The 19,561-nt window shown below is 37.7% G+C and overlaps 1 protein-coding gene across 14 annotated transcripts in view; it reads left to right on the top strand.

Annotated features, from left to right (window-relative positions):
- The window catches only part of thrap3a (thyroid hormone receptor associated protein 3a), a 34,999-nt gene that overhangs the window by 11,085 nt on the left and 4,353 nt on the right, over positions 1-19,561 (top strand). For 2 of the 14 annotated variants that reach the window (XR_015511706.1, XR_015511707.1), the window contains exons 2-10: positions 2,290-2,454; positions 9,415-10,260; positions 12,362-13,078; positions 13,712-13,881; positions 14,367-14,478; positions 14,587-14,971; positions 15,377-15,564; positions 17,765-17,936; positions 18,017-18,154. Coding sequence is in view for 8 of the 14 variants with exons in the window: in XM_087287404.1 (XP_087143530.1) it covers positions 2,318-2,454; positions 9,415-10,260; positions 12,362-13,078; positions 13,712-13,881; positions 14,367-14,478; positions 14,587-14,671; positions 15,377-15,564; positions 17,765-17,936; positions 18,017-18,154 (2,565 nt within the window). In the remaining 6 variants the exon portion in view is untranslated. Of the gene's footprint in view, positions 1-2,289; positions 2,455-6,526; positions 6,759-8,511; positions 9,154-9,414; positions 10,261-12,361; positions 13,079-13,711; positions 13,882-14,366; positions 14,479-14,586; positions 14,972-15,376; positions 15,565-17,764; positions 17,937-18,016; positions 18,155-19,561 lie in introns of those variants that run through there. The other 12 variants (XM_087287404.1, XM_087287405.1, XM_087287406.1 and 9 more) reach the window with 10 other exon arrangements.

Consider the following 19,561-nt stretch of genomic DNA (forward strand, 5'->3'; position numbering starts at 1 on the left):
GCACATATGGTGTGTTTCAGTGTTTTGGATTTGAAGGAAGTCAGATTGATTGAAGCTGATGTGTGCAATTTTTAGTGTTGAAAAACTTTTTCCTATTTAGGACTACTGTTCAATTCAATTCATCTTTATTTCTATAGCGCTTTAACAATGTAGATTGTGTCAACGCAGCTTAACATAGAAGTTCTAGTAGATTGAAACTGTCAGTTCAGTTTTCAGAGTTTAAGTTCAGTTTAGTTCAGTTCAGTGTGGTTTAATTTTCACTGCTGTAAGTCCAAACACTGAAGAGCAAACCCATCGATGTGCAGTCCCAAATCAAGCAAGCCAGTGGTGTTGGTGTTGAGGAACAAAACTTCACCAATTGATGAAAGTGAAGGAAACAAAAACCTCAAGAGAAACCAGGCTCAGTTGGGAATGACCATTTCTCCTCTGGCCAAACTTCTTGTGCAGAGCTGCAGTCTAGGCACAGGAGGCTGGAGAACATTGGACGTCCACTGTGGAGAACTGCAGGCATATGTAGGTCACCGGCGGGTGTTCAGGCTGGCCCATGGGATCAATAAAGAGACTCGTCTGTCACTGTGGTATTTTAGGAATCAGTCTCATCCTCTCCCCTCCTCCATGACCACCACAGCATCTGCTCTGGATACGGCCTGGTCCAGGATTATGGAGACCTTGGCATCATTTCTTCACAGGTCTTGGATCGCATCAATGCCGCAGCATAATTTCTAGAGGCCTGGGGATGAGTAGCCCTAGGTGGAAAACTGTATAAGCAAGTCATTTGTAGGTCCCTATTATTTATTTTTTGTTTGTTGTTGTTGTTTGTGTTTGTTTCTTTGATACAGAGCTGATACTGCATTCTTAAAGATGAGATCAAATGAATTAGTGCTTATATATTTGATTTTTATTAGTTAGTTATGACATTTAGCACATATTGTGACATATTTCTTAATAGATTTTCAGTCCTCGGTTTTCTTAATAATTTCATTTGCAGTTTTTTCCCATACAATTTATTTAAAAACTTTGTTTTAGAATTATAAGCCATGAAACTGAAAAGTTGAATGAAAAGCCATGAATGTTATCATTAAGACTTCTTCTGTACGAAACAATTTTGAAAACGACTGGAAGAAAACATTTTGTTTTTAGTACATTGCTGTTGTCTTTTTTAGTAAATAAATAAATAATTCAATGAACATGCTGTTTTAATATATAGAGACATTTAACTTTGCTGCTAAATATATTAGGGAGACTGATTCTACCGCATATTATCATTAGCAGGCCTTCATGGAAAATGATAGTCTCTTAAAAGTAATTGTGGCACACATTTCTTGGTTTGATTGGTAGATTGGTAGAGATTTCTTTGCTGAAAATGGTATTGTAGAAGTTTGTCAAAAATTTTGCTTATTAAAAGAGTCAAAACATCAGTTTTTGGATCTATTTCTGAGTCTAAAGGCTCAATGTTTACTGTGAAAAATCAGTTACTCTTAAAGAAAATGAATGTGCTTTCCTTCTATAATTTGATTTGCATGCAGGACCCTGTTCTAGGACGACACTTATCTTAACATCTTCACATCAGTAATTGAAACTACCACTGCTTTCATGCCTCATTTCACACCACACACTCTCAAACTGTAAATGAAAACTTGTGTTTCAGCTATCAGGACAGATTAAGTGTGGAGTATTAATATTGCTTTATTGTGCTGTTCACATTGTTAGTTTGATTACATGTTTTAATAGTGGAAACTTTAATGTTAAGGTCATAAATCTTTTAAAAGGTAAACTCATATAAGTGTTTAATGTTTATTTAATGTAGCTGTGTAATGAGCTGTATTATTTACAGTTAGCCAGTCATTATTATGAAATAAACAGGCTATAAATTTTTGTTAACAAAGATGACTAAATGACTGCTGATTATTCTTTGCACAACCTTCAAGAACAGGCTTGTAGATTGATGTTTGCCCCTTATTCACAATTAATTCCTGCTGTGCATTTAAAGCTTTAGCTCTGTTTTTTCCAAGTTTTTTTTTCATTCAGAGATTTAGAGATATGGAAAATGTAGTAGTGGCCAGCCAAGCCTTCTTAATGTCCCAGAGAGAACTGTGTAGATGGATGAGTAGTAATTTACTGTATGTGCAACTTTTACAGTTAACCTCTTGAAGACTTCTTACATACATTTTTCTAAAGGCATAATTAATTTTAATCGCTAAACATTTTGATCACAGAAGTCATATTGTTATTACTTGAATTTTGATTAATTCTTTTTTTTTGGGTTGAATGGTTTTCATTTTGTTACAGGCACTTATGAGAGAGACTGCAAGCGACAATGTCTAAGACACAGAAATCAGAGTCCAGGTCTCGCTCTCGATCAGCCTCCAGATCAAGATCTCATTCTGATTCCCGTTCCCGCTCCAGATCTCAAAGCAGCTCCTCCAGATCCAGGACGAGGAAGCGCAGATATGGGTAAGTGTCAATTACACTAAATTAAAGTAGCTACTGGGTATAGCCTATCATTATGGCATGCAAATGTCATCATTTACTGGAAAGTTCAAAGCAAGTGTGTGCAGATGTGGAATGAAGGGAGTTGGTTTCGATTTTTAATTTCAGTTTTGAGTCTGTTTTTGCTCTTAAAAGTTTCAGTCAGCACTTTCAGTGACGTGTATTTAAATACATACCTGAAGCAGAAGGGACATTTTGTAATTACACCTTTAAGAGGAAAAACTACTGAAATTATCACTTAATCAGTAGTAATTGTTTCCGTTTTACAGACTGCTGAGTGATTCATTTAGCCCTTTTCTCTCTTACATGTACAATCAGGACCACATGGAATTAGCACACAATGCTGAGTAAATAAACCCAGAAAGAAGTTTAGATTCCATCTGGGTCCGCTTATAGTCTTGTGTTTGGTGAACAGTGAACATTAAAGGTGCTGTATGTAAGTTTTTGACACTTCAAAAGCATAAAAATATCATCAAATGCTTGCAGATATTTAAGAAAATGCTAGGTAAATATTTGTGTTTTTCTGAAAAAACAATCCCACATAGCAAAATTTCTCTGGCCCACACAATCAGGTTTTGCTTGGCCCACATGCCCCAGTGAATTACGGTACATGACTGGACCAAATCTGGCTACCAGACAAGGGCCAAACACGGACCATATCTGGGCCAAGTCTCAGCCAAGTTAATAACTCATAACTGGGCCTGAACTGGGCCAGATAGGTTGGTGTGTCACGATTGCAATGAAATTGATAAACCCATGGAGTGATGCGCTTTAGGCACACTATGGGCACGCTTTTTCTCAAAGTGACCTGATTGGTAGAATTTTTTTTCTTTACTCAAAAATGATTTTAGTGTATTTTGAATGTGGGTCAAGACTGACCAAACTCACATGGCCCACTTTCAAATTTTTAAATCTGGGCCAAATACTATGTTTTTCATCTGGCCCAAATCTTGTGTGCCGCCTTAAAGACAGTGCCACCTCTGCCAAACCCGGGCCATGTTTGGCCCACATGCTGTATGCCAGTGCCGGATGAATGCCTGCTGTGCCAGCTTTATGCCAAATCTGGGCCAGAATTCTTTGCTTCTAGGGATGGGTTTTCCATGCCTGAAAGCTTTTTTTTTTTTTGGTTTTTTAGCCCGCCTAATGCTAGTTTAGCCAATTATGTGTACCCCAGGTTGCCTTCATAGAAAATTGCATATTTCATTTGTTTATTTGAAAAGCTCTCAAAGCATGTGTCCGTGAGTGAAATGCAACCTCCAGTGGACAGAAGCAGACTCCTAAATGAGATGCAGATTCTGAGTTCCACATGAGGTTATTAATTAGCAAATAACATAAATATTACAAGCGTAAACATTGCGTGTCCTAACAATACGCTACGTGACGAGATTTGCAGAGATAAGCAATTTGGTTGTTTGTACTAGGGTTGGGTCCATATACAATGCCATCATCCATCTCTGATGGCCGATAGACATAACAATGCTGAACCAGCATCGCAGTCCTCCCCCTATCCCCATCACAGTAGCAACCTGCTTGTGAAAATTTCACACTTAGGTCTCGTTTACAGTAATACGTCTTAGTTTTAAAATAGCAATTTAGGATGAAAGCGATCTATGTCCACACTGGCCTTTCACCGAGCTTTTCTGAAAAGATCTCCGTCCATAATATACCGCTGAAAATGCACGTCATGTGACCACACACACAAACACACTCTGTCATGCTCTGCAGTGTAGACTATGACCCTGAGCCCCAGCAGTCACCCCAGAGAGCAGTGCACATCGGCCAGTTTATCAAGGATGTACCGCTAGATAGCGTTTCACTATAGTTGTTAAAGTTGTTTTGATCCAGGAATGCAATACAACCACTCAACCACTGGTTGCAGTACAACCAGTTCAACCACTGGGTGTCAAACTTATATACCGCACCTTTAACCACTTGTTCTGATCATACGAATATGCACAAATTCCAACGCAATAAGGCTTACCGTGTATTGACAGATGCTCTTAAGGATTGAATGGGTTGAAAAACTGTTAACTTCTCACTTTGTCTGTAAACACACAACGGAATCCCATTGTAAACACACACACACACACACATGTGACTCATGCTCGGTTTCCCATCTGTGACTCATTTTAAATGAGGATCAATATTCCAGTGCCAGTGTGAGCCGTCTTGCCACAGCTGCCAGGCCAAAGTTAGGTAAGGTACACCTCCACGCATAAAGCAAAGTACCCTGTGCTTTGGCTTCCTTTGGTGTTGAAAAGGGGCTGCTCAGTCACTGTGATTTTACTCTCCATGTGTTTGTCAGCATTGCATAAAGTCTGATATTCTGGAAGGGCTGTGGCTTTGGATAGGCTCACCACACTTTCTTATTTCCCGTGCTGAAATTAAATTGTACTTTCCTTCACGTTCTGCTAGGACTGCTGGTTTTGCGCACAGCACAGTAGAGCTCCTTAGGTAGCCAAATGTAAACCGCGCTTGCCAAAAACTGCAGCACTGCGTTAGACAGAAAAACGGATGCATACTTGTGGCACTTTGTTTAGTTTTTTTTTTTTTTTTTTTTTTTTGAGAAGGCATGATTTTTCTTTCATAAGCTTGGAACCTTTTGCCCGTGTGGTTGACAGTGTACTTTGAGCCCAGTTGGAGAGAAGTACAGTGTTGATTTTTCATGCAAATGGAATCGGTGGAGGGCAAAATCTGATTCTCTTATTTGCAAGGGAAATCTAGTGAGCCTGGTTTCTCAGCGCTGACCACAGTTCAAGAAAGATGCTGCTGGAAAAAGCTTGACGCACACTTTTCATAAGAATGAAACTCAGCTGCATGCTTTGGAATTAAGTCAAACTGTCCAAATGAAATAAACTCTTGAGAGGGCGAAGTACAAAGGTAAAAGAGCAGCTTGTCCAAAAATTGATGTCAAGCACACTTGATGTCAAAACAAGTAACATTTGATCTAATATTGGTGTCAAAAACACGTCAACAATTGATTACAGGACAGTCCTGTAATTTGATACCAATTTTAGACATCAAGTTATTCACCTTATTCTTAGCCGACGAGTGGCCGCAGCCATTTGAATCTTTTTGGCTTGAGACTTCCGGTCTGATTTACTTCCATTAATTTTTGGACGTTAAAAACTGCTCGATACGCTGCTTGATGTTGCAAACTGATATTTTCTTATTATATTATTCTATGTAGTCTGTATAGTAATGCAAACATTTGTTTGTAGAGCAAGTAGTTTGACCGTTTTCTGCTGTTTATTATTCCTAGTTATTTCTCCCATAGGCGACTGAATCGGAAGTTCTAAAACAATTGCGAAAACTGGCGCACTTCCGCATTTTAGAATAAGGTCAATTGACATCAAATAGATTTTGACATGTTTTTTTTGTTTTGTTTTTTACTTTTTTATGATTAAATAATAAATCATAACATTTTTATATTTCCCAGTGATGGGTTGCAGCTGGAAGGGTATGCGCTGTGTAAAACATATGCTAGATAAGTTGGCGGTTCATTCCACTGTGGCGACTCCAGATTAATAAAGGAACTAAGCTGAAGGATAAATGAATAATTTTATGATTTATTATATTTGACTGTGGTCAACAGCTACCAGCACTTTTAGAGTCAAAATAAAACATGAATCGAACAAAACAACATCTATACTTATGGCCATTCAAAGGAATGGGAGCAATTGACTTTTGGCATTTGCATTCAACTACTTAAAATGTTTTACTGAAGACAAAAAGTCACATACATACATCTTGGATAGTCTAAGGGTGGATAAATTAACATCAAATGTTCATTTTGGGGTGAGCTATTTTGCCAGTGGTGCTTTTATGTCCTTTTCTGAAGATTAAATGCCTCCATTCATTGTAACAACAGGGAAAAGTGCCACCAGTACAATTAAAAAGTCTGCTTTTTTGTGCTTCTCGAGAAGAAACCAAATCAATTGGGTTTGAAACTACATGAAAGTGACTAAATGATGATCATTTGAACCTCAGTTAACTAAAGTAGCTGGATAAATAGGGGAGCTTTTGTAATTGTTGCCTTCAGTTAAAGTCTACTGTCTGTGCAAAACGAATGTGTTGTAACTGGCAGGCTGAGAACCTCCTCTTTGCTTCGTAGAGAGTCGAAATCTTTCCCATATGACCCATGTGACTGACTCTTTCCATCCGCGCTCACTAGAGGAGATGCGAAGTCTCTCTCGCTCACTCTGAGACTATCATGTTGCTCTGTGCACTACCTTCTTACTCTTTATTCCAATGAAAAAACACATCAGGTGAGTAGAAAACCAGCAGAAACTCTAGAGCAAATTGATTACTGTTGTTGTTTATAGACTTGTAGATTAGTAGCAGGGTTTTTAGTAGTATTGTTGTGTTCAAGGATACATTTTACCTTCCAAATGATTAAAAATTCCACTTCATTAAATTGAATGTTTAAAAACAACTCTTGATATAATGCATGTCTTGTGATTTCACCATCTGACACAGCTGGAACTGCTGCAGTTTATAGTGTAAAAATATACGTTTTTAATTTTGCTCTATGATTATATTGTTTAAATTCTCTGTTTAAAATTCTATTCAGCAATGCCATGCAGAGAATCAAGTACATGTTTAGTACGTTTATCAGTGTTTGTGATATATTGCATGCAGAAAAGCGTTGGCTAAGACACTAGAACTACTTCTAGGACGCGCATAAAGAACAACAGGTCCACCTTGTGGCTAAAGTTGACAAATCAGCAGTACACACTGCCCGTAGAAAGTCTTTAACAGACTGCTTCACAGCTTAAAGTCACAGTTTTAGAATATATATGAGATAAATTATCAATGTACACTACTGGTCAAATGTTTGGGGTCAGTAGGATTTTTTAATGTTTTAAAATAAGCTTCTTCTGCTCAACAATGCTGCATTTATTTCATTAAAAATACAGTACAAATGATAAAATGTTATTGTAGTATATATATATATATATATATATATATATATATATATATATATATATATATATATATATATATATATATATATATATATATATATAATTTAATTTAATCATTTATTCCAGGGATCTCAGTGATGAATTTTCAGCTTCATTACTCCAGTCTTCAGAGACACATGATCCTTCAGAAAGCACTCTTTATATAGTATATAATATATTTGGGGTTTTTTTTTGTTTGTTTTTCTGCTTAGTCCCTTTATTAATCAGGGCTCGCCACAGCGGAATGAACCGCCAACTTATCCAGCCTATGTTTTACACAACAGATGCCCTTTCAGCCACAACCCAACACTGGGTAACATCCAAACACTCTCATTCACACACATGCACTACGGACAATTTAGTTTATTCAATTCATCTATAGTGCATGTCTTTGGACTGTGGGGGGAAACTGGAGCACCCGGAGGAAACCCAAGCGAACAGGGAGAGAACATGCAAACTCCACATAGAAATGCCAACTAACCCAGCCTGGGTTTGAATCAGCGACCTTCTTGCTGTGAGGCGATCGTTCTACCCACTGCCCCACCATAACGCTCCTATTATTGTTATTATTATTATTGTTATTATTATTATTATTATTATTATTATTATTATTATTAGTAGTAGTAGTAGTAGTAGTAGTAGTAGTAGTAGTAATATGAATATTATTAATGGTAAAAATAATAAAAGCAATAAAGACTGGAGTAATAATTTCATTTGAAACTACAGTACATACAATAAGTAATGAATAAATATTTAATAAATAAGTATTTAACAATTTAACTTTTTTTTACATTAAATAAATGCTGCCTTGATGAACAGAATAATTTCATTAAAAAAAAAAACATGAAAAAACTTTTGACCGGTAGTGTATATTTGGACAATTTTATTAATATATTTATAATTTTAGCTTCATAAATGAATGTTATTAGTTATCATTATTAGAGTTCATTTTATTTTTATTTAACATAATAATTGTTATTAATATTGAGGTGTTTTATAGTGTGTTTTGAACTGCAAATTCAAAATTAACTAAGAACTTCTGAGTGAAAACTGTTTCAAAGTAAATCTTACATATTTTACTGTACTGCAGAGAATGTCAGAAAGGGGGAAAAAAGGATGTCATAAAAGTACTTTTATATAGTTTGTTTTAGGAAGTTGCACGGTTGTAAAGTGGATTTCTTTCTTATTAGTTTAAGTTATTTTACTTAAGGCTTCAAGTGGAACATTAATATCAATAAACGTTCTTTCCTTCTCAGCCAATTCTCTAAACATCATACATTTGAATGACAATGAACTTAAATCTGGGCAAAGCAGTGGAGCAGTAGGTAGTGCTGTCGCCTCAGCAAGAAAATCCCTGGGTCGCTGGTTCGATCCTCGGCTCAGTTGACGTTTCCGTGTGGAGTTTGCATGTTCTCCCTGCGATCGCGTAGGTTTCCTCCGGGTGCTCTGGTTTCCCCCACAGTTCAAAAACATGCGGCACAGGTGAATTGGGTAGGCTAAATTGTCTGTAGTGTATGAGTGTGTGTGTGAATGTGTGTGTGGATGTTTCCCAGAGATGGGTTGTGGCTGGAAGGGCATCCACTGTGTAAAAATATGCTGGATAAGTTGGCGGTTCATTCCGCTGTGGCGACCCCGGATTAATAAGGGGACCAAGCCGGGAAGAAAATGAATGAATGAACTCAGATTCACAGCAGAGGTGAAGATTACTTGTGAACTATTTTTGATTTGTTTTTCCTCATGCAGATGTCATTAAGCTTCAGAATTTATATGGACTACTTTAATAGTGCCCATTTTGCCCTCATTGGAGTTTACACCCTATGATTAGAATGCTACATGTCCATATACAAATCCTACATATAATGCTACATAGCTATATGCAAATTGTTATTGATATTTGAATATGCTCTACAACACTAGTAGTTGTTTTGGCTCAGTTCTTCCTCTTGTTGTCTTCAAGGTCTAGGTCTCGCTCTCGGTCAAGATCCCATTCCCCGCCCCACAACCGGGAGCGGAACCACACACGGGAGTATCAGAACCAACGAGAGTTTCGAGGTAACCACAGAGGATTCCGGAGGCCATATTACTTTCGGGGCAGAGGTCAGGGCTTTTTCCGTGGCCGCTTTCAACGTGGTGGAAGGGGAGGAGGATATAACAACTACCGTCCTAAAAACTGGCAGAACTTCCGGCAACACCCTCAGCAGCAGCAGCAGCAATACTACCACAACAGTCCCAAGAGGGGCCGCTCTCGCTCTCCTAAGAAACAGGCAAACAGTCCAAAATCCCGCAGCCATTCCCGGCGCTCTGACAGGTCATCTTCAGGGAGGTCACCACAGTCGCATCATTCATCCTCCTCCAACTCTGGATCTGCCAAACGTAATTGTAAAAATGTAAGAGAGGATGTTTTGGTTATCGAAGAAACACAAGGAGGAGGAGATAAGGCTCTGGTGGAGCAGGTCAAAGGTACTTCTGCAGCTGAGGGAAATGTTGATGTAGACCGGACTTTGGAGAACTGTCAGGTTTTGATGAACCATGACTCAAGTCCTAAAAGAACAAGTCCGCAGGTCTGCGTATCTGTCACTAATGACCAACCAATTGATTCTACATCCAGCAAGACCAGTCCTGCTCAAAAGAGTTCAAATTCTCCTAAAAAAGGTGCCACCGCCTGGCAGAATGTTGAAACTGCACCTTCAAACAGCAGCCATGTAAAGAAAAGCACACCACCGGTTTTCAATGGTTTTGGGCTCTTTACAAATTTAGACCAAGAGTCAGATGATACACTTGCTCTCTCTGCTGCATTTATGAAGTAAGTCCATTTTCTTTACATTTAAAGAAAAAACATTGTCTGTTTATAGAGTTTTTAAATTCCAGTCAAAAGTCTCTAAGACTCACCAAAGTTACATTTGTTTAGTAAAAATACAATAAAACAGCAGTCACTTTTATAAAATAAAGGTTCCAAAATAGAGTTTTTGGAGTGCATTTTGGGTTCCATAATTGACCTTTCAGTGAACAGTTCTTTAAAGATCCTTTTGTTTTTTTAGTGTGGCCTGTACAATTAACCAGGCAATTGTCATGCACATTTTGTCAGTAAACCTGGTTCTAGTAAATCTCAACACAGAGTCATAGTTCACTGAGAAGCTACACACTTACCTGTTCATAATCAAATATGATTTAATTGCGTGACAATTAAATCAAAGATAATCATTCAGATATGATAACTGTTTGCATAGCTTCTCAGTGAGCTATGGCTCTGTACAGTAAATGCTGCTACATCTGAAAGCATGTGAAAATACCCCGTATAATAACTGAATATTTTTACTCCAGACTCACTTCATAATTACAGTCGAGTGCTTGAACTAAATCCTCAATGAACATGGTTAGTTCTACTGTTTATTGAGCAGGGTTTCTTGGATTTCGTCTTCGTGGCATATTTGGAGTTTCTGCGTAAGAGCGCCCTCCGGCATTTGGATGGAGATTTACCACTGATCACAGAACCATGCTTCCCTGACTAAATGTGCATGACAACCACAGCGTTTGTTAAACTGTTTAATTTCAGTGTAATCACCCAGGCCTATTATGAAGAACATTTTAATAATCTAAATGACCTTTTCCACAGTAAATCACAGTCCATCAGGAACACAAATATGCACAACAGGAAGAGAAAACACAAGAGGGCAGAGTAACGCAGACAAAACTCAAGCTCATAACAATGAATGTTAAAGGTTATTCATGGAACCATTAATGCTTATAAAGAACCTTTACTTTTAAGAGTGACATTGCGGTTTTCTATTTGAATAAATCTATTTATTCCTGTGATTGCAAATATGAATTTTCAGCTTTCTTCAGTCCTCAGTGTCACAGATTTTTTCAGAAAGTATTATAAAATGCTGGTTTAGACCTTAAGGCTACATTGGTGACCTGTATATTGAAAATCTTTATGCATTTGAAAATTGCTTTCTATTTTATTTTTCTTTTTTACCTTTATTTTAGTCAGTGTAAGAGTGGATGTAACACAATAAATCCTGTGCGTGCCAGACAAAAAGTAAGATTGCCCAGTTGGTTTCCCATCTGCCCTTCAAACACATCATCAGAGCTGTTGGAAATAAAAGAGCCAACACATGAAGAGCTAGATATGTGTTGTTTACAAATGTCAGCTCACAGTCTGTAATTTAGAAGTGCTATAAAGGTCTTAAGCGTACATATTTGAACTTTGCAAATGGATGAAGTGAAATACTCCCAGCTGCACACACACTTGTTTACCTATTTCAGAGTGGAAGCCATTCATTTGCACACGGTAACATGAACCAAATCCATTACAGTTTATATGCATAGTGTTGTCAATTTGATAAGAAGCTGCAGTCTTCCTAGCAGGCACAGGACGTCAACATGACACCCCAATGTCATAGGGACATTGCATTTTATTTGGAAATGAAAATCGGGTTGATGTCAGAACCCAATGTCAGGCCAACGTCAATGTCCAAAGTCAAACCTAAAATCAACCAAATATCAATGTCTAATTATGTTACAGCTTGATGTTGTGTGATTGTTACGATCGTCTATCAAACGTTGGATTTTGGTGGCCCTACCTGATGAATCAATGTCAGTATTTGACGTCAATATTACGTTGGTTTAAGATGTTGGCTCATCATTGGATTTTGATCACTTTCAACACAACCTAAAATCAAATATCAACGTTGTTATTGGACATCAAATTAACGTTCATCATACACGCTGGCTAGACATTGAAATTTGGTCACCTGTCGTCACAACCTAAATCTAACCTAATAGTAATGTGTTATGACGTTGTGTGCCTGCTGGGTTTGGTCACGTTAAAATGACAGACAATGCATCTGAGCCCATTACTGGGAATAATAATGGACTGCAAATCTCTTTTTCTCATTGACTAGATTCCTGGAGGAGCAAAAGGTTAAAAAACAGGCCTCTGCATTAGAAAACAACAGGCATAAAGGGAAAAGTAATGGAGATATAGTGTGTGATAGAGAAAATGGAGGAATATTTGATAAAGGCATTGAGTTGTCTCACGTTGTTGATCCTGACAACACAGCAGAGGGGAAATGCAAATCTGCCAAGAGTGGTGACAGTAACAAATTATCCAAAAGCGCACCTAAAAAGGCTCCTCGAAACAGCCCACCATTTCAATGCGAGGAAGGTGAGGATGATGAAGAAATGGAGTTTTCTGATATAGTGCAGGATATGGAAAATAGTCCCTGCAAAAGCAAAGTCACCATGTCTGCTCGTGAAATGTTCGAGAATCGCATCAGGAGAATGCAGGACATGACATGGGATGATGAGCTGGAAGCTCTGTTGCTCTGCCATAAACAGGAAAGAGCATCGAACATCCTAGCTGCACTCTCTAAAAGAGACCAGCTCAGTGGCATGTTTAGGGATCCTTCCCCTGAAAAGCTTTCTAGTGTAAAACGAAAGGAGAAAACCACAGTAAGTTCCTCTTCTAAACCTACACTACCGCCCAGGAGGAGCTCTGAAAACCGTGAGCAGGAGATGTTTGTGGTTATGAACGAGGAATCCCCACCAAGAGCTTCATTGAAAAGAGGAAGCTGTGAATTCAGTGTGAGGATGGATTCTCTTAGTGATGACCTCGCCAGGTAAATCATTTTTCATTTTTCTTCAAGATCTTAGAGATGATTTTTTAACTACATGATATAAACTCTGAATATACAGTTAAAGTTAGAATTATTAGCCCCCCATTTAATTTTTTTTTCTTTTTTAAATCTTTCCCAAATGATGTTTTACAGATTCGGGAAATTTTCATAGCATGTCTGATAATATTTTTTCTTCTGGAGAAAGTCTTATTTGTTTTATTTTGGCTAGAATAAAAGCAGTTTTAAATCTTTAAAACACCATTTTGAGGTCAAAAATATTAGTCTCTTTAAGCAATTTTTTTTCAATAGCCACTGTTATACAATAACTTGCCTAATTACCCTAACCTGCCTAGTTAATCTAATTAACCTAGTTACGCCTTTAAATGTCACTTTAAGCTGTATAAAAGTGTCTTGAAAAATATCTAGTAAAATATTATTTACTGTCATCATGGCCAAGATAAAATACATCAGTTATCAGAGATAAGTTATTAAATCTATTATGTTTAGAAATGTGTTGAAAAAAACCTTCTCTCCGTTAAACAGAAAGTGGAAAAATAAACAGGGGGGCTAATAATTCTGACTTCAACTGTACATATTTTATTTTTTTTTTATTCCTAAACATTGATGTGTTTGTAGGACATCGGTTCTGACCAATGAAAGAAGGAATCTTATGGATTTTGTGCATATGGATAAAAAAGATTTGGAGTTTCAGTCTGTCCTTCGGCACCTTCAGGCTCAGCAGTTTCCCAGAAGCCCATCTGAGCTGTTTGCCCAACACATAGTTTCAATTGTTCATCACATTAAAGGTGACTGATACTTGTACACGTAAGGCTATGAGAGGGCTCCCAGCAAGCCTTTTTTGTTTTTAAAACATCTCTAATAGATGTCTAATAGACGTCTAAACATAGTCATCTTGGCTAAAAGAAGGCTGAATTTGTGCTGTCAGTGAAAATCTATTAGACGTCTAAGAATAGGCCAAAACAAACAGACATGAATGACTACACATATAAAGTCTGTCTAATCTGTCTATTTGATGACTAGTCTAGTTTTGGGCCATTCACAAATTTTCAAGGTTTAGCCTTGTTTTAGCCACGCTGTCTACGCTTAGATGTCTATTAGACATCTATTAAACACATTGCTGGGCTCTTACATTAGCCTTAGTGTTTGTATTGTTCAATTATAGGACCATAATTTGATTGTAGGACCAACATTTTTATGGAGTTATTGGAATTATGGAAGGACAAATGCTTAAAAACAACTTTTTAAACTAATAATTTTTGTTCGCTCACAGCTCAGTATTTTCCTTCCTCTGGACTGACCCTACATGACCGATTTGCCATGTACCAGAGAAGAGCTGCTGAGAAAGAATTCATGAAGCAGAGAAAGAGTCCAGAGATACACAGGTATACAAACGCAGGAAATTCTTTCTGTTGCTAAATTTTAACAAATGTAGATAGACATAAAGTATGTACCAAGTTCAAGTTCCTTTTTCTCCTCTTGTTTCATCACAGGAGAATTGATGTTTCTCCCAGTGCTTTTAAGAGGCACTCTCTTCTGTTTGATGAGGTGAAAAGCTCCATGGAAAACAGCTTCAAGGTGACCGAACATTTTGAAATATGACGTATTTTGGAACAGAATGCTGCACAAGTGATCCAGCCAGAGCATTCTTAGGCTTCCTTCTCTCTGTAAAACTCTTGTTTCTGATGAGAGAGGCATAAAGTCCAAAATGTGAGATGCAAAAAGAGGTGCATTCAGGTTGTTGTGTTGTAAATGCCCCCCTCAACATATGACGGTAACCTTTTACTATGGGTACAAGTTGAGGCAAGAGGTCAGAAATGGAAGTGACCAGTTGTTCCCATGTCAAATCCATTGAAAGGACTCTAAACAAAAGTCATAGTAAGTATTCCTCTTCAAAGCCTGCAAAGAACAAGTGAGGTGTTTAGGCCAAGTTAAAACCGCATACTTTCATGAGCACCAATGAAAGGATTTCTGCTGTGGTCCTGTAATCTTGCACTATTTTGTTTTGATCTGATTTTGGTGAGAAAATGAGAGGAAAACAACCCCTACCTTTGCAGACTGTTGCCATTTCTGAGTGATACTATTTAATAAGCCTGTTCAAAAGCAAAAATGGCAGTTATAAATGATGCTAGAGAAGGCCTCTTCCTCTCATCCATTTGCATGGTTGTTTTAAGTCCGCTGTTGTCATGTTTTGGTCCCAACCCATAAAATGCTGCATGACGCTAATAGAACACACCGCTAACCCTCATCTGGCCAAAACATCTCTCTTTCTCCTCAACGCAGGTCGATGGTAAAAAATCTAAAGGAGAAACAATGGACCTTCGGCTGGATATTGAGCGCAGGAAGAAATACTTGATTGGAGAGAGGGAGCCCAGAGAGGAAGAATGCGGAGGAAGAGTTTTGAGGGAATCTCCAGATTCAAGCAAGGAAATACCCACAGAGAAATCCTCAAAAAAACACAAAAAATCAAAGTAAGCTGCTTGGGAAAATGTGCTACACAGACTGATCATGAATACAGAACTGTAGATGCTGAAGCATCGAGTCATTTTGCTGATTTTACACAACTAATACATTGATACCCAGCAGGCACACAACATCATATGATGTTGATCTTTAGTTCTGTTTTGGTTGTAATGTCAGGTGACCAAAATGTAATGTCTAATAGCAATGTCAGCTGATATCTAATACTAATGTTATCTGATGTTGATATTTTGTTGGTTTTAGGCTGTGGCATTGACTAACCAAATTCCAACATAATTTTAATGTTGTTAAAAAAAAGTTTATTATTACTATTAGTAGACGTTTTATGCGTAATTACCTAACTAAAATTCAACATTACTTTAATGTCATAATGTGACATCCATACAATGTCAAAAGCTAACATTATTAGCCGTTGATCTTTGATTGATTTTACGTTGTGTCATGAACTAACTAAAATCATCTTGACTATGAGGTCTGACCTCAAACTTACATTGTGTTCTGATGTCCACCTGATTTCCACAACCAAAATTCAAAGTTTGGGCAGTCAGTAAAAATCTTATAGATGTCTTAGAACAGGCCAAAACTAGACTAGTCATCAAATAAACAGAAATTAGGGCGTACTCACACTTTGTACAATTGCCTTGAACCAGGCCAAAGCACGCCTGTCCCCCTCCCTTCTCCCCTGACTGCCCGCACTCACATTACGTTGGGGCCTGGGCACGCTTCGTCATCGATGATGCGCTGTTCAGTAAGCGCTTTCGCTCAGCACAGTGGAGATTTCTCTAGTTATATTGTTTTAGGTGTTTGGGTTGCGGCTGGTGACACACAGTCAAATATTTCGCCGAACAGATCCGCCACTTTTGACGCTCAAAAACAGTCATAAAGTCCTCGTTCTAGGAGTTAGGAGGCCAACTGAAGGTGCAGCTGTGGTGCAGTGAGAGGGTTTGCGTCTTTAATAAACTACGACAGTTTCCGTTCATTGAACGGTAGGAATGATTAATAAATCCATATGAAACCTTAAAACATATGTCCCTTAAAAGTCAGGTCTTGCTTTCAGTTTCTGTCTTAGGTGAGTTTTGCACTCACACACAAGCAGAACCGCGCTCAGGCACACCTCTGCCAACCGGGCCAGGGCCGGCCAAGTGAACCGTGCCTGAGCCTGATTCAGCGCAATCACACTTGGGCACGGTTCGGATAGCATAGTGTAAGTAGGCCCTTAATGACTACACATATAAAGTCAGTCTAATCTGTCTATTTGACGACTGGTCTAGTTTTGGGCTATTCTTAGATGTCTATTAGATTTTCACTGACAGCCCAAGTTTAGCCTTGTTTTAGCCAAGCTGTCCACGTTTAGATGTCTATCAGACGTTTATGAAAAACAAAGTTGTTTGCTGGGTAGTCAGATGTTGGAGTCCAATGCCAATTTTATGTCTGTTTGGTGTTCAGTGCCTGCTGGGCAATTATTTATATGTTTGGGTTTGCCGTGACCTCACGTAAAATAAATCCTCCCTTGTTTTTAAAAGCTCACTAAAATATAGTTCAAAGTTGAACTTATCAATATAAATAAATATTCTAAATATTTAAAGCATCAGACTGAGAAAGTTAAAGTTAATAATGTTTTATAGAGGTTAAACATGGAAAATTTGCCAAGAAATCTCAAATTTGGAGCCATTTAAAAGGCATTGAATAAGCATTTTTCCTGAAGGGCCTGAAGATGTGTTCACACTGACAGCAGTCTGCAGCAACAAGAGGTCAATCATTTGAAGTTGGCCATAAATGTTGAGCAGAGATGAATTGTGTGCACGTGAGCTGAAATACAATGCTGTGACCACCAATGGGTTGTGTAGTTGACATGATTGACCTTCTGATACAGTTAAATACTGCATTTAAATGCCTGCAACTAGTGCTGGACAGACTTGATAACCTTGGGCTATAGAGTCAGCATCAGTGTGAACACACCTTTTTGTTTTTTTGGTCAAAAGGAACATGTTGAAAAATGTCCAGATTTCCTTCAGCTTCATGTAAAGATATTTTTATATTAGGCTGACAAGCAAATGACTTGAAATGATCATCTTCAAGAAAACATGTTGAAGGACGATGAAAGTTCTGCAGTTAATCACACCAAAAGTTGAGCTCCTGTGGATTTGTGAGATCAACAATGTCTGAATAAAGTGTCATTTTATTCTTAAGGAAAAGCAAGAAGAAACGTGAGCGTTCTCAGTCATCCTCCTCGTCTTCGTCATCTTCCTCTGTTTACAATGAAGAAGAGGGTGAGATTAAGCCAGAAAGCTTCTCTAAAGTCCAGCTAGGGCTGAGAGAGTATGGAGAGGCTGTGGAAAGAGGCCGGCCACGAGGAGGCTTTGTAAGTGCTGGATGGTTTTGTGAAACTAAAATATTTGTTTGTTGCTTTGGTACTTATGGTTTCCATTTTCTGTTTCCCAGCAGCTGAAAATACGTGGTAGAAGTTGGAACCGAGGAAATTTCCATGGAAACAGTAATGGCAATTCACACATGAACATGTTGGCAAAGAATGAAGGCTGGGATCAAGAATACACTCCCAAGAGCAAGAAACACATCCTAGTATGTTATGACCTTTGTAAACACACTTTTGGTAACTATGCTGTATATTAGGACTAATAACTATACCGGGACACTTTTATTTGTATAAAATTTGATAAGCAGTTTTTATAATGCTGTTATGAATATAAATTCATACATGTGCACAGTATGTACGTATATAAATAGCAATATGTAATATATTATGTATTTCTAAAAAATGCTGCATTATTGTGCAACAGCAGATTATTGCAGTGCCTTAAAACAGGGGCTCCCAAACTTTTCAGCTCGCAACCGCCAAATTAACAATTCCAGTGACCCTCAGAGGTGGCTCTAAATATACAAACCAATAGGAACTATATAAACGAGCTTATTGACAACACAAAAAAATGCAACAGTTAAAAAAAATGTATAATTTTTTATAGTTATTATTCATTTGTTGAAATTAATATTAACCTCACTTCATGAGACAGGTAATTTTGGAGACCGCCACTTGGAGATCATCCTCTATGTTCAGTCGCGGCCTTTATTATGAATGTACATGAGTGCCATAAAAGTGTCAAAGTTTAACATAGTGCCATAAAATCAATCTGCTGCAACTAACCATATTGTTGTGTCCTTAATCTAGCGTAATAACCCCAGGAGTCGCAATTCAGTGGAATAAAAATTGAAAGGCTGGTTTTGGAAAGGCTTTTTACTTGCATGTTGTTTTTATGTAACTATTAAATACTATTCTAATCATCTGCAGCTTATGGATAAAATATGGTAATTCTAATAGTTTAATAACATATATAATATTTGCGGAAATCACCATGTAACCACCCCCCTGCCCCCTTTACTGTCTCGCGAGCACCACTTTGAGAATCACTGCCTTAAAATATAGGACATGAGTTTAAAGGCCAGATTTACCAAGAGCGCAATTCAAAAACAGCACCAATGGGCATTTCTGGAATTACAGACAACAAGCAAATTAATGAACACAGATGTAACATCTTATTTACATATAGACCAATGTAATAAGCCCAGTGCAATATTTGGAGGAGCTATGAGAGTAATTGCTATTCATGATGTCACTGTTAGCCAACTTCATCAAAAAAAGTAGTTATTTAATTAAAGCAACTATATGGTATATTGAACAAAAGTATACTGTATATCGTCACCTTAGAATTATAAGCTTCTATCTGACATTTTTGTCAAAATTGAGTTATTCACATATTCTTATTAACTGACGACTTATTTACATTATTTGATGAATTTTTTATAAGTTATTAACATTTTAAGACTTTTTATTTAATAACAAAAAAGGTTTTAATTTACAAGTCAAACTCTAGCAATCAGCATTTAAATGCACGCATGAGGACCAATCAGGGTCAGCTTTCTTTGTCATTTCGCCGAACTGCTCCACTGAAAGACCAGAAAAAAACACAAATT

This window comes from Danio rerio, chromosome 16, assembly GCF_052040795.2.
Source record: "Danio rerio strain M-AB ecotype USA chromosome 16, GRCz13ab, whole genome shotgun sequence".
NCBI classification, from domain to species: domain Eukaryota; kingdom Metazoa; phylum Chordata; class Actinopteri; order Cypriniformes; family Danionidae; genus Danio; species Danio rerio.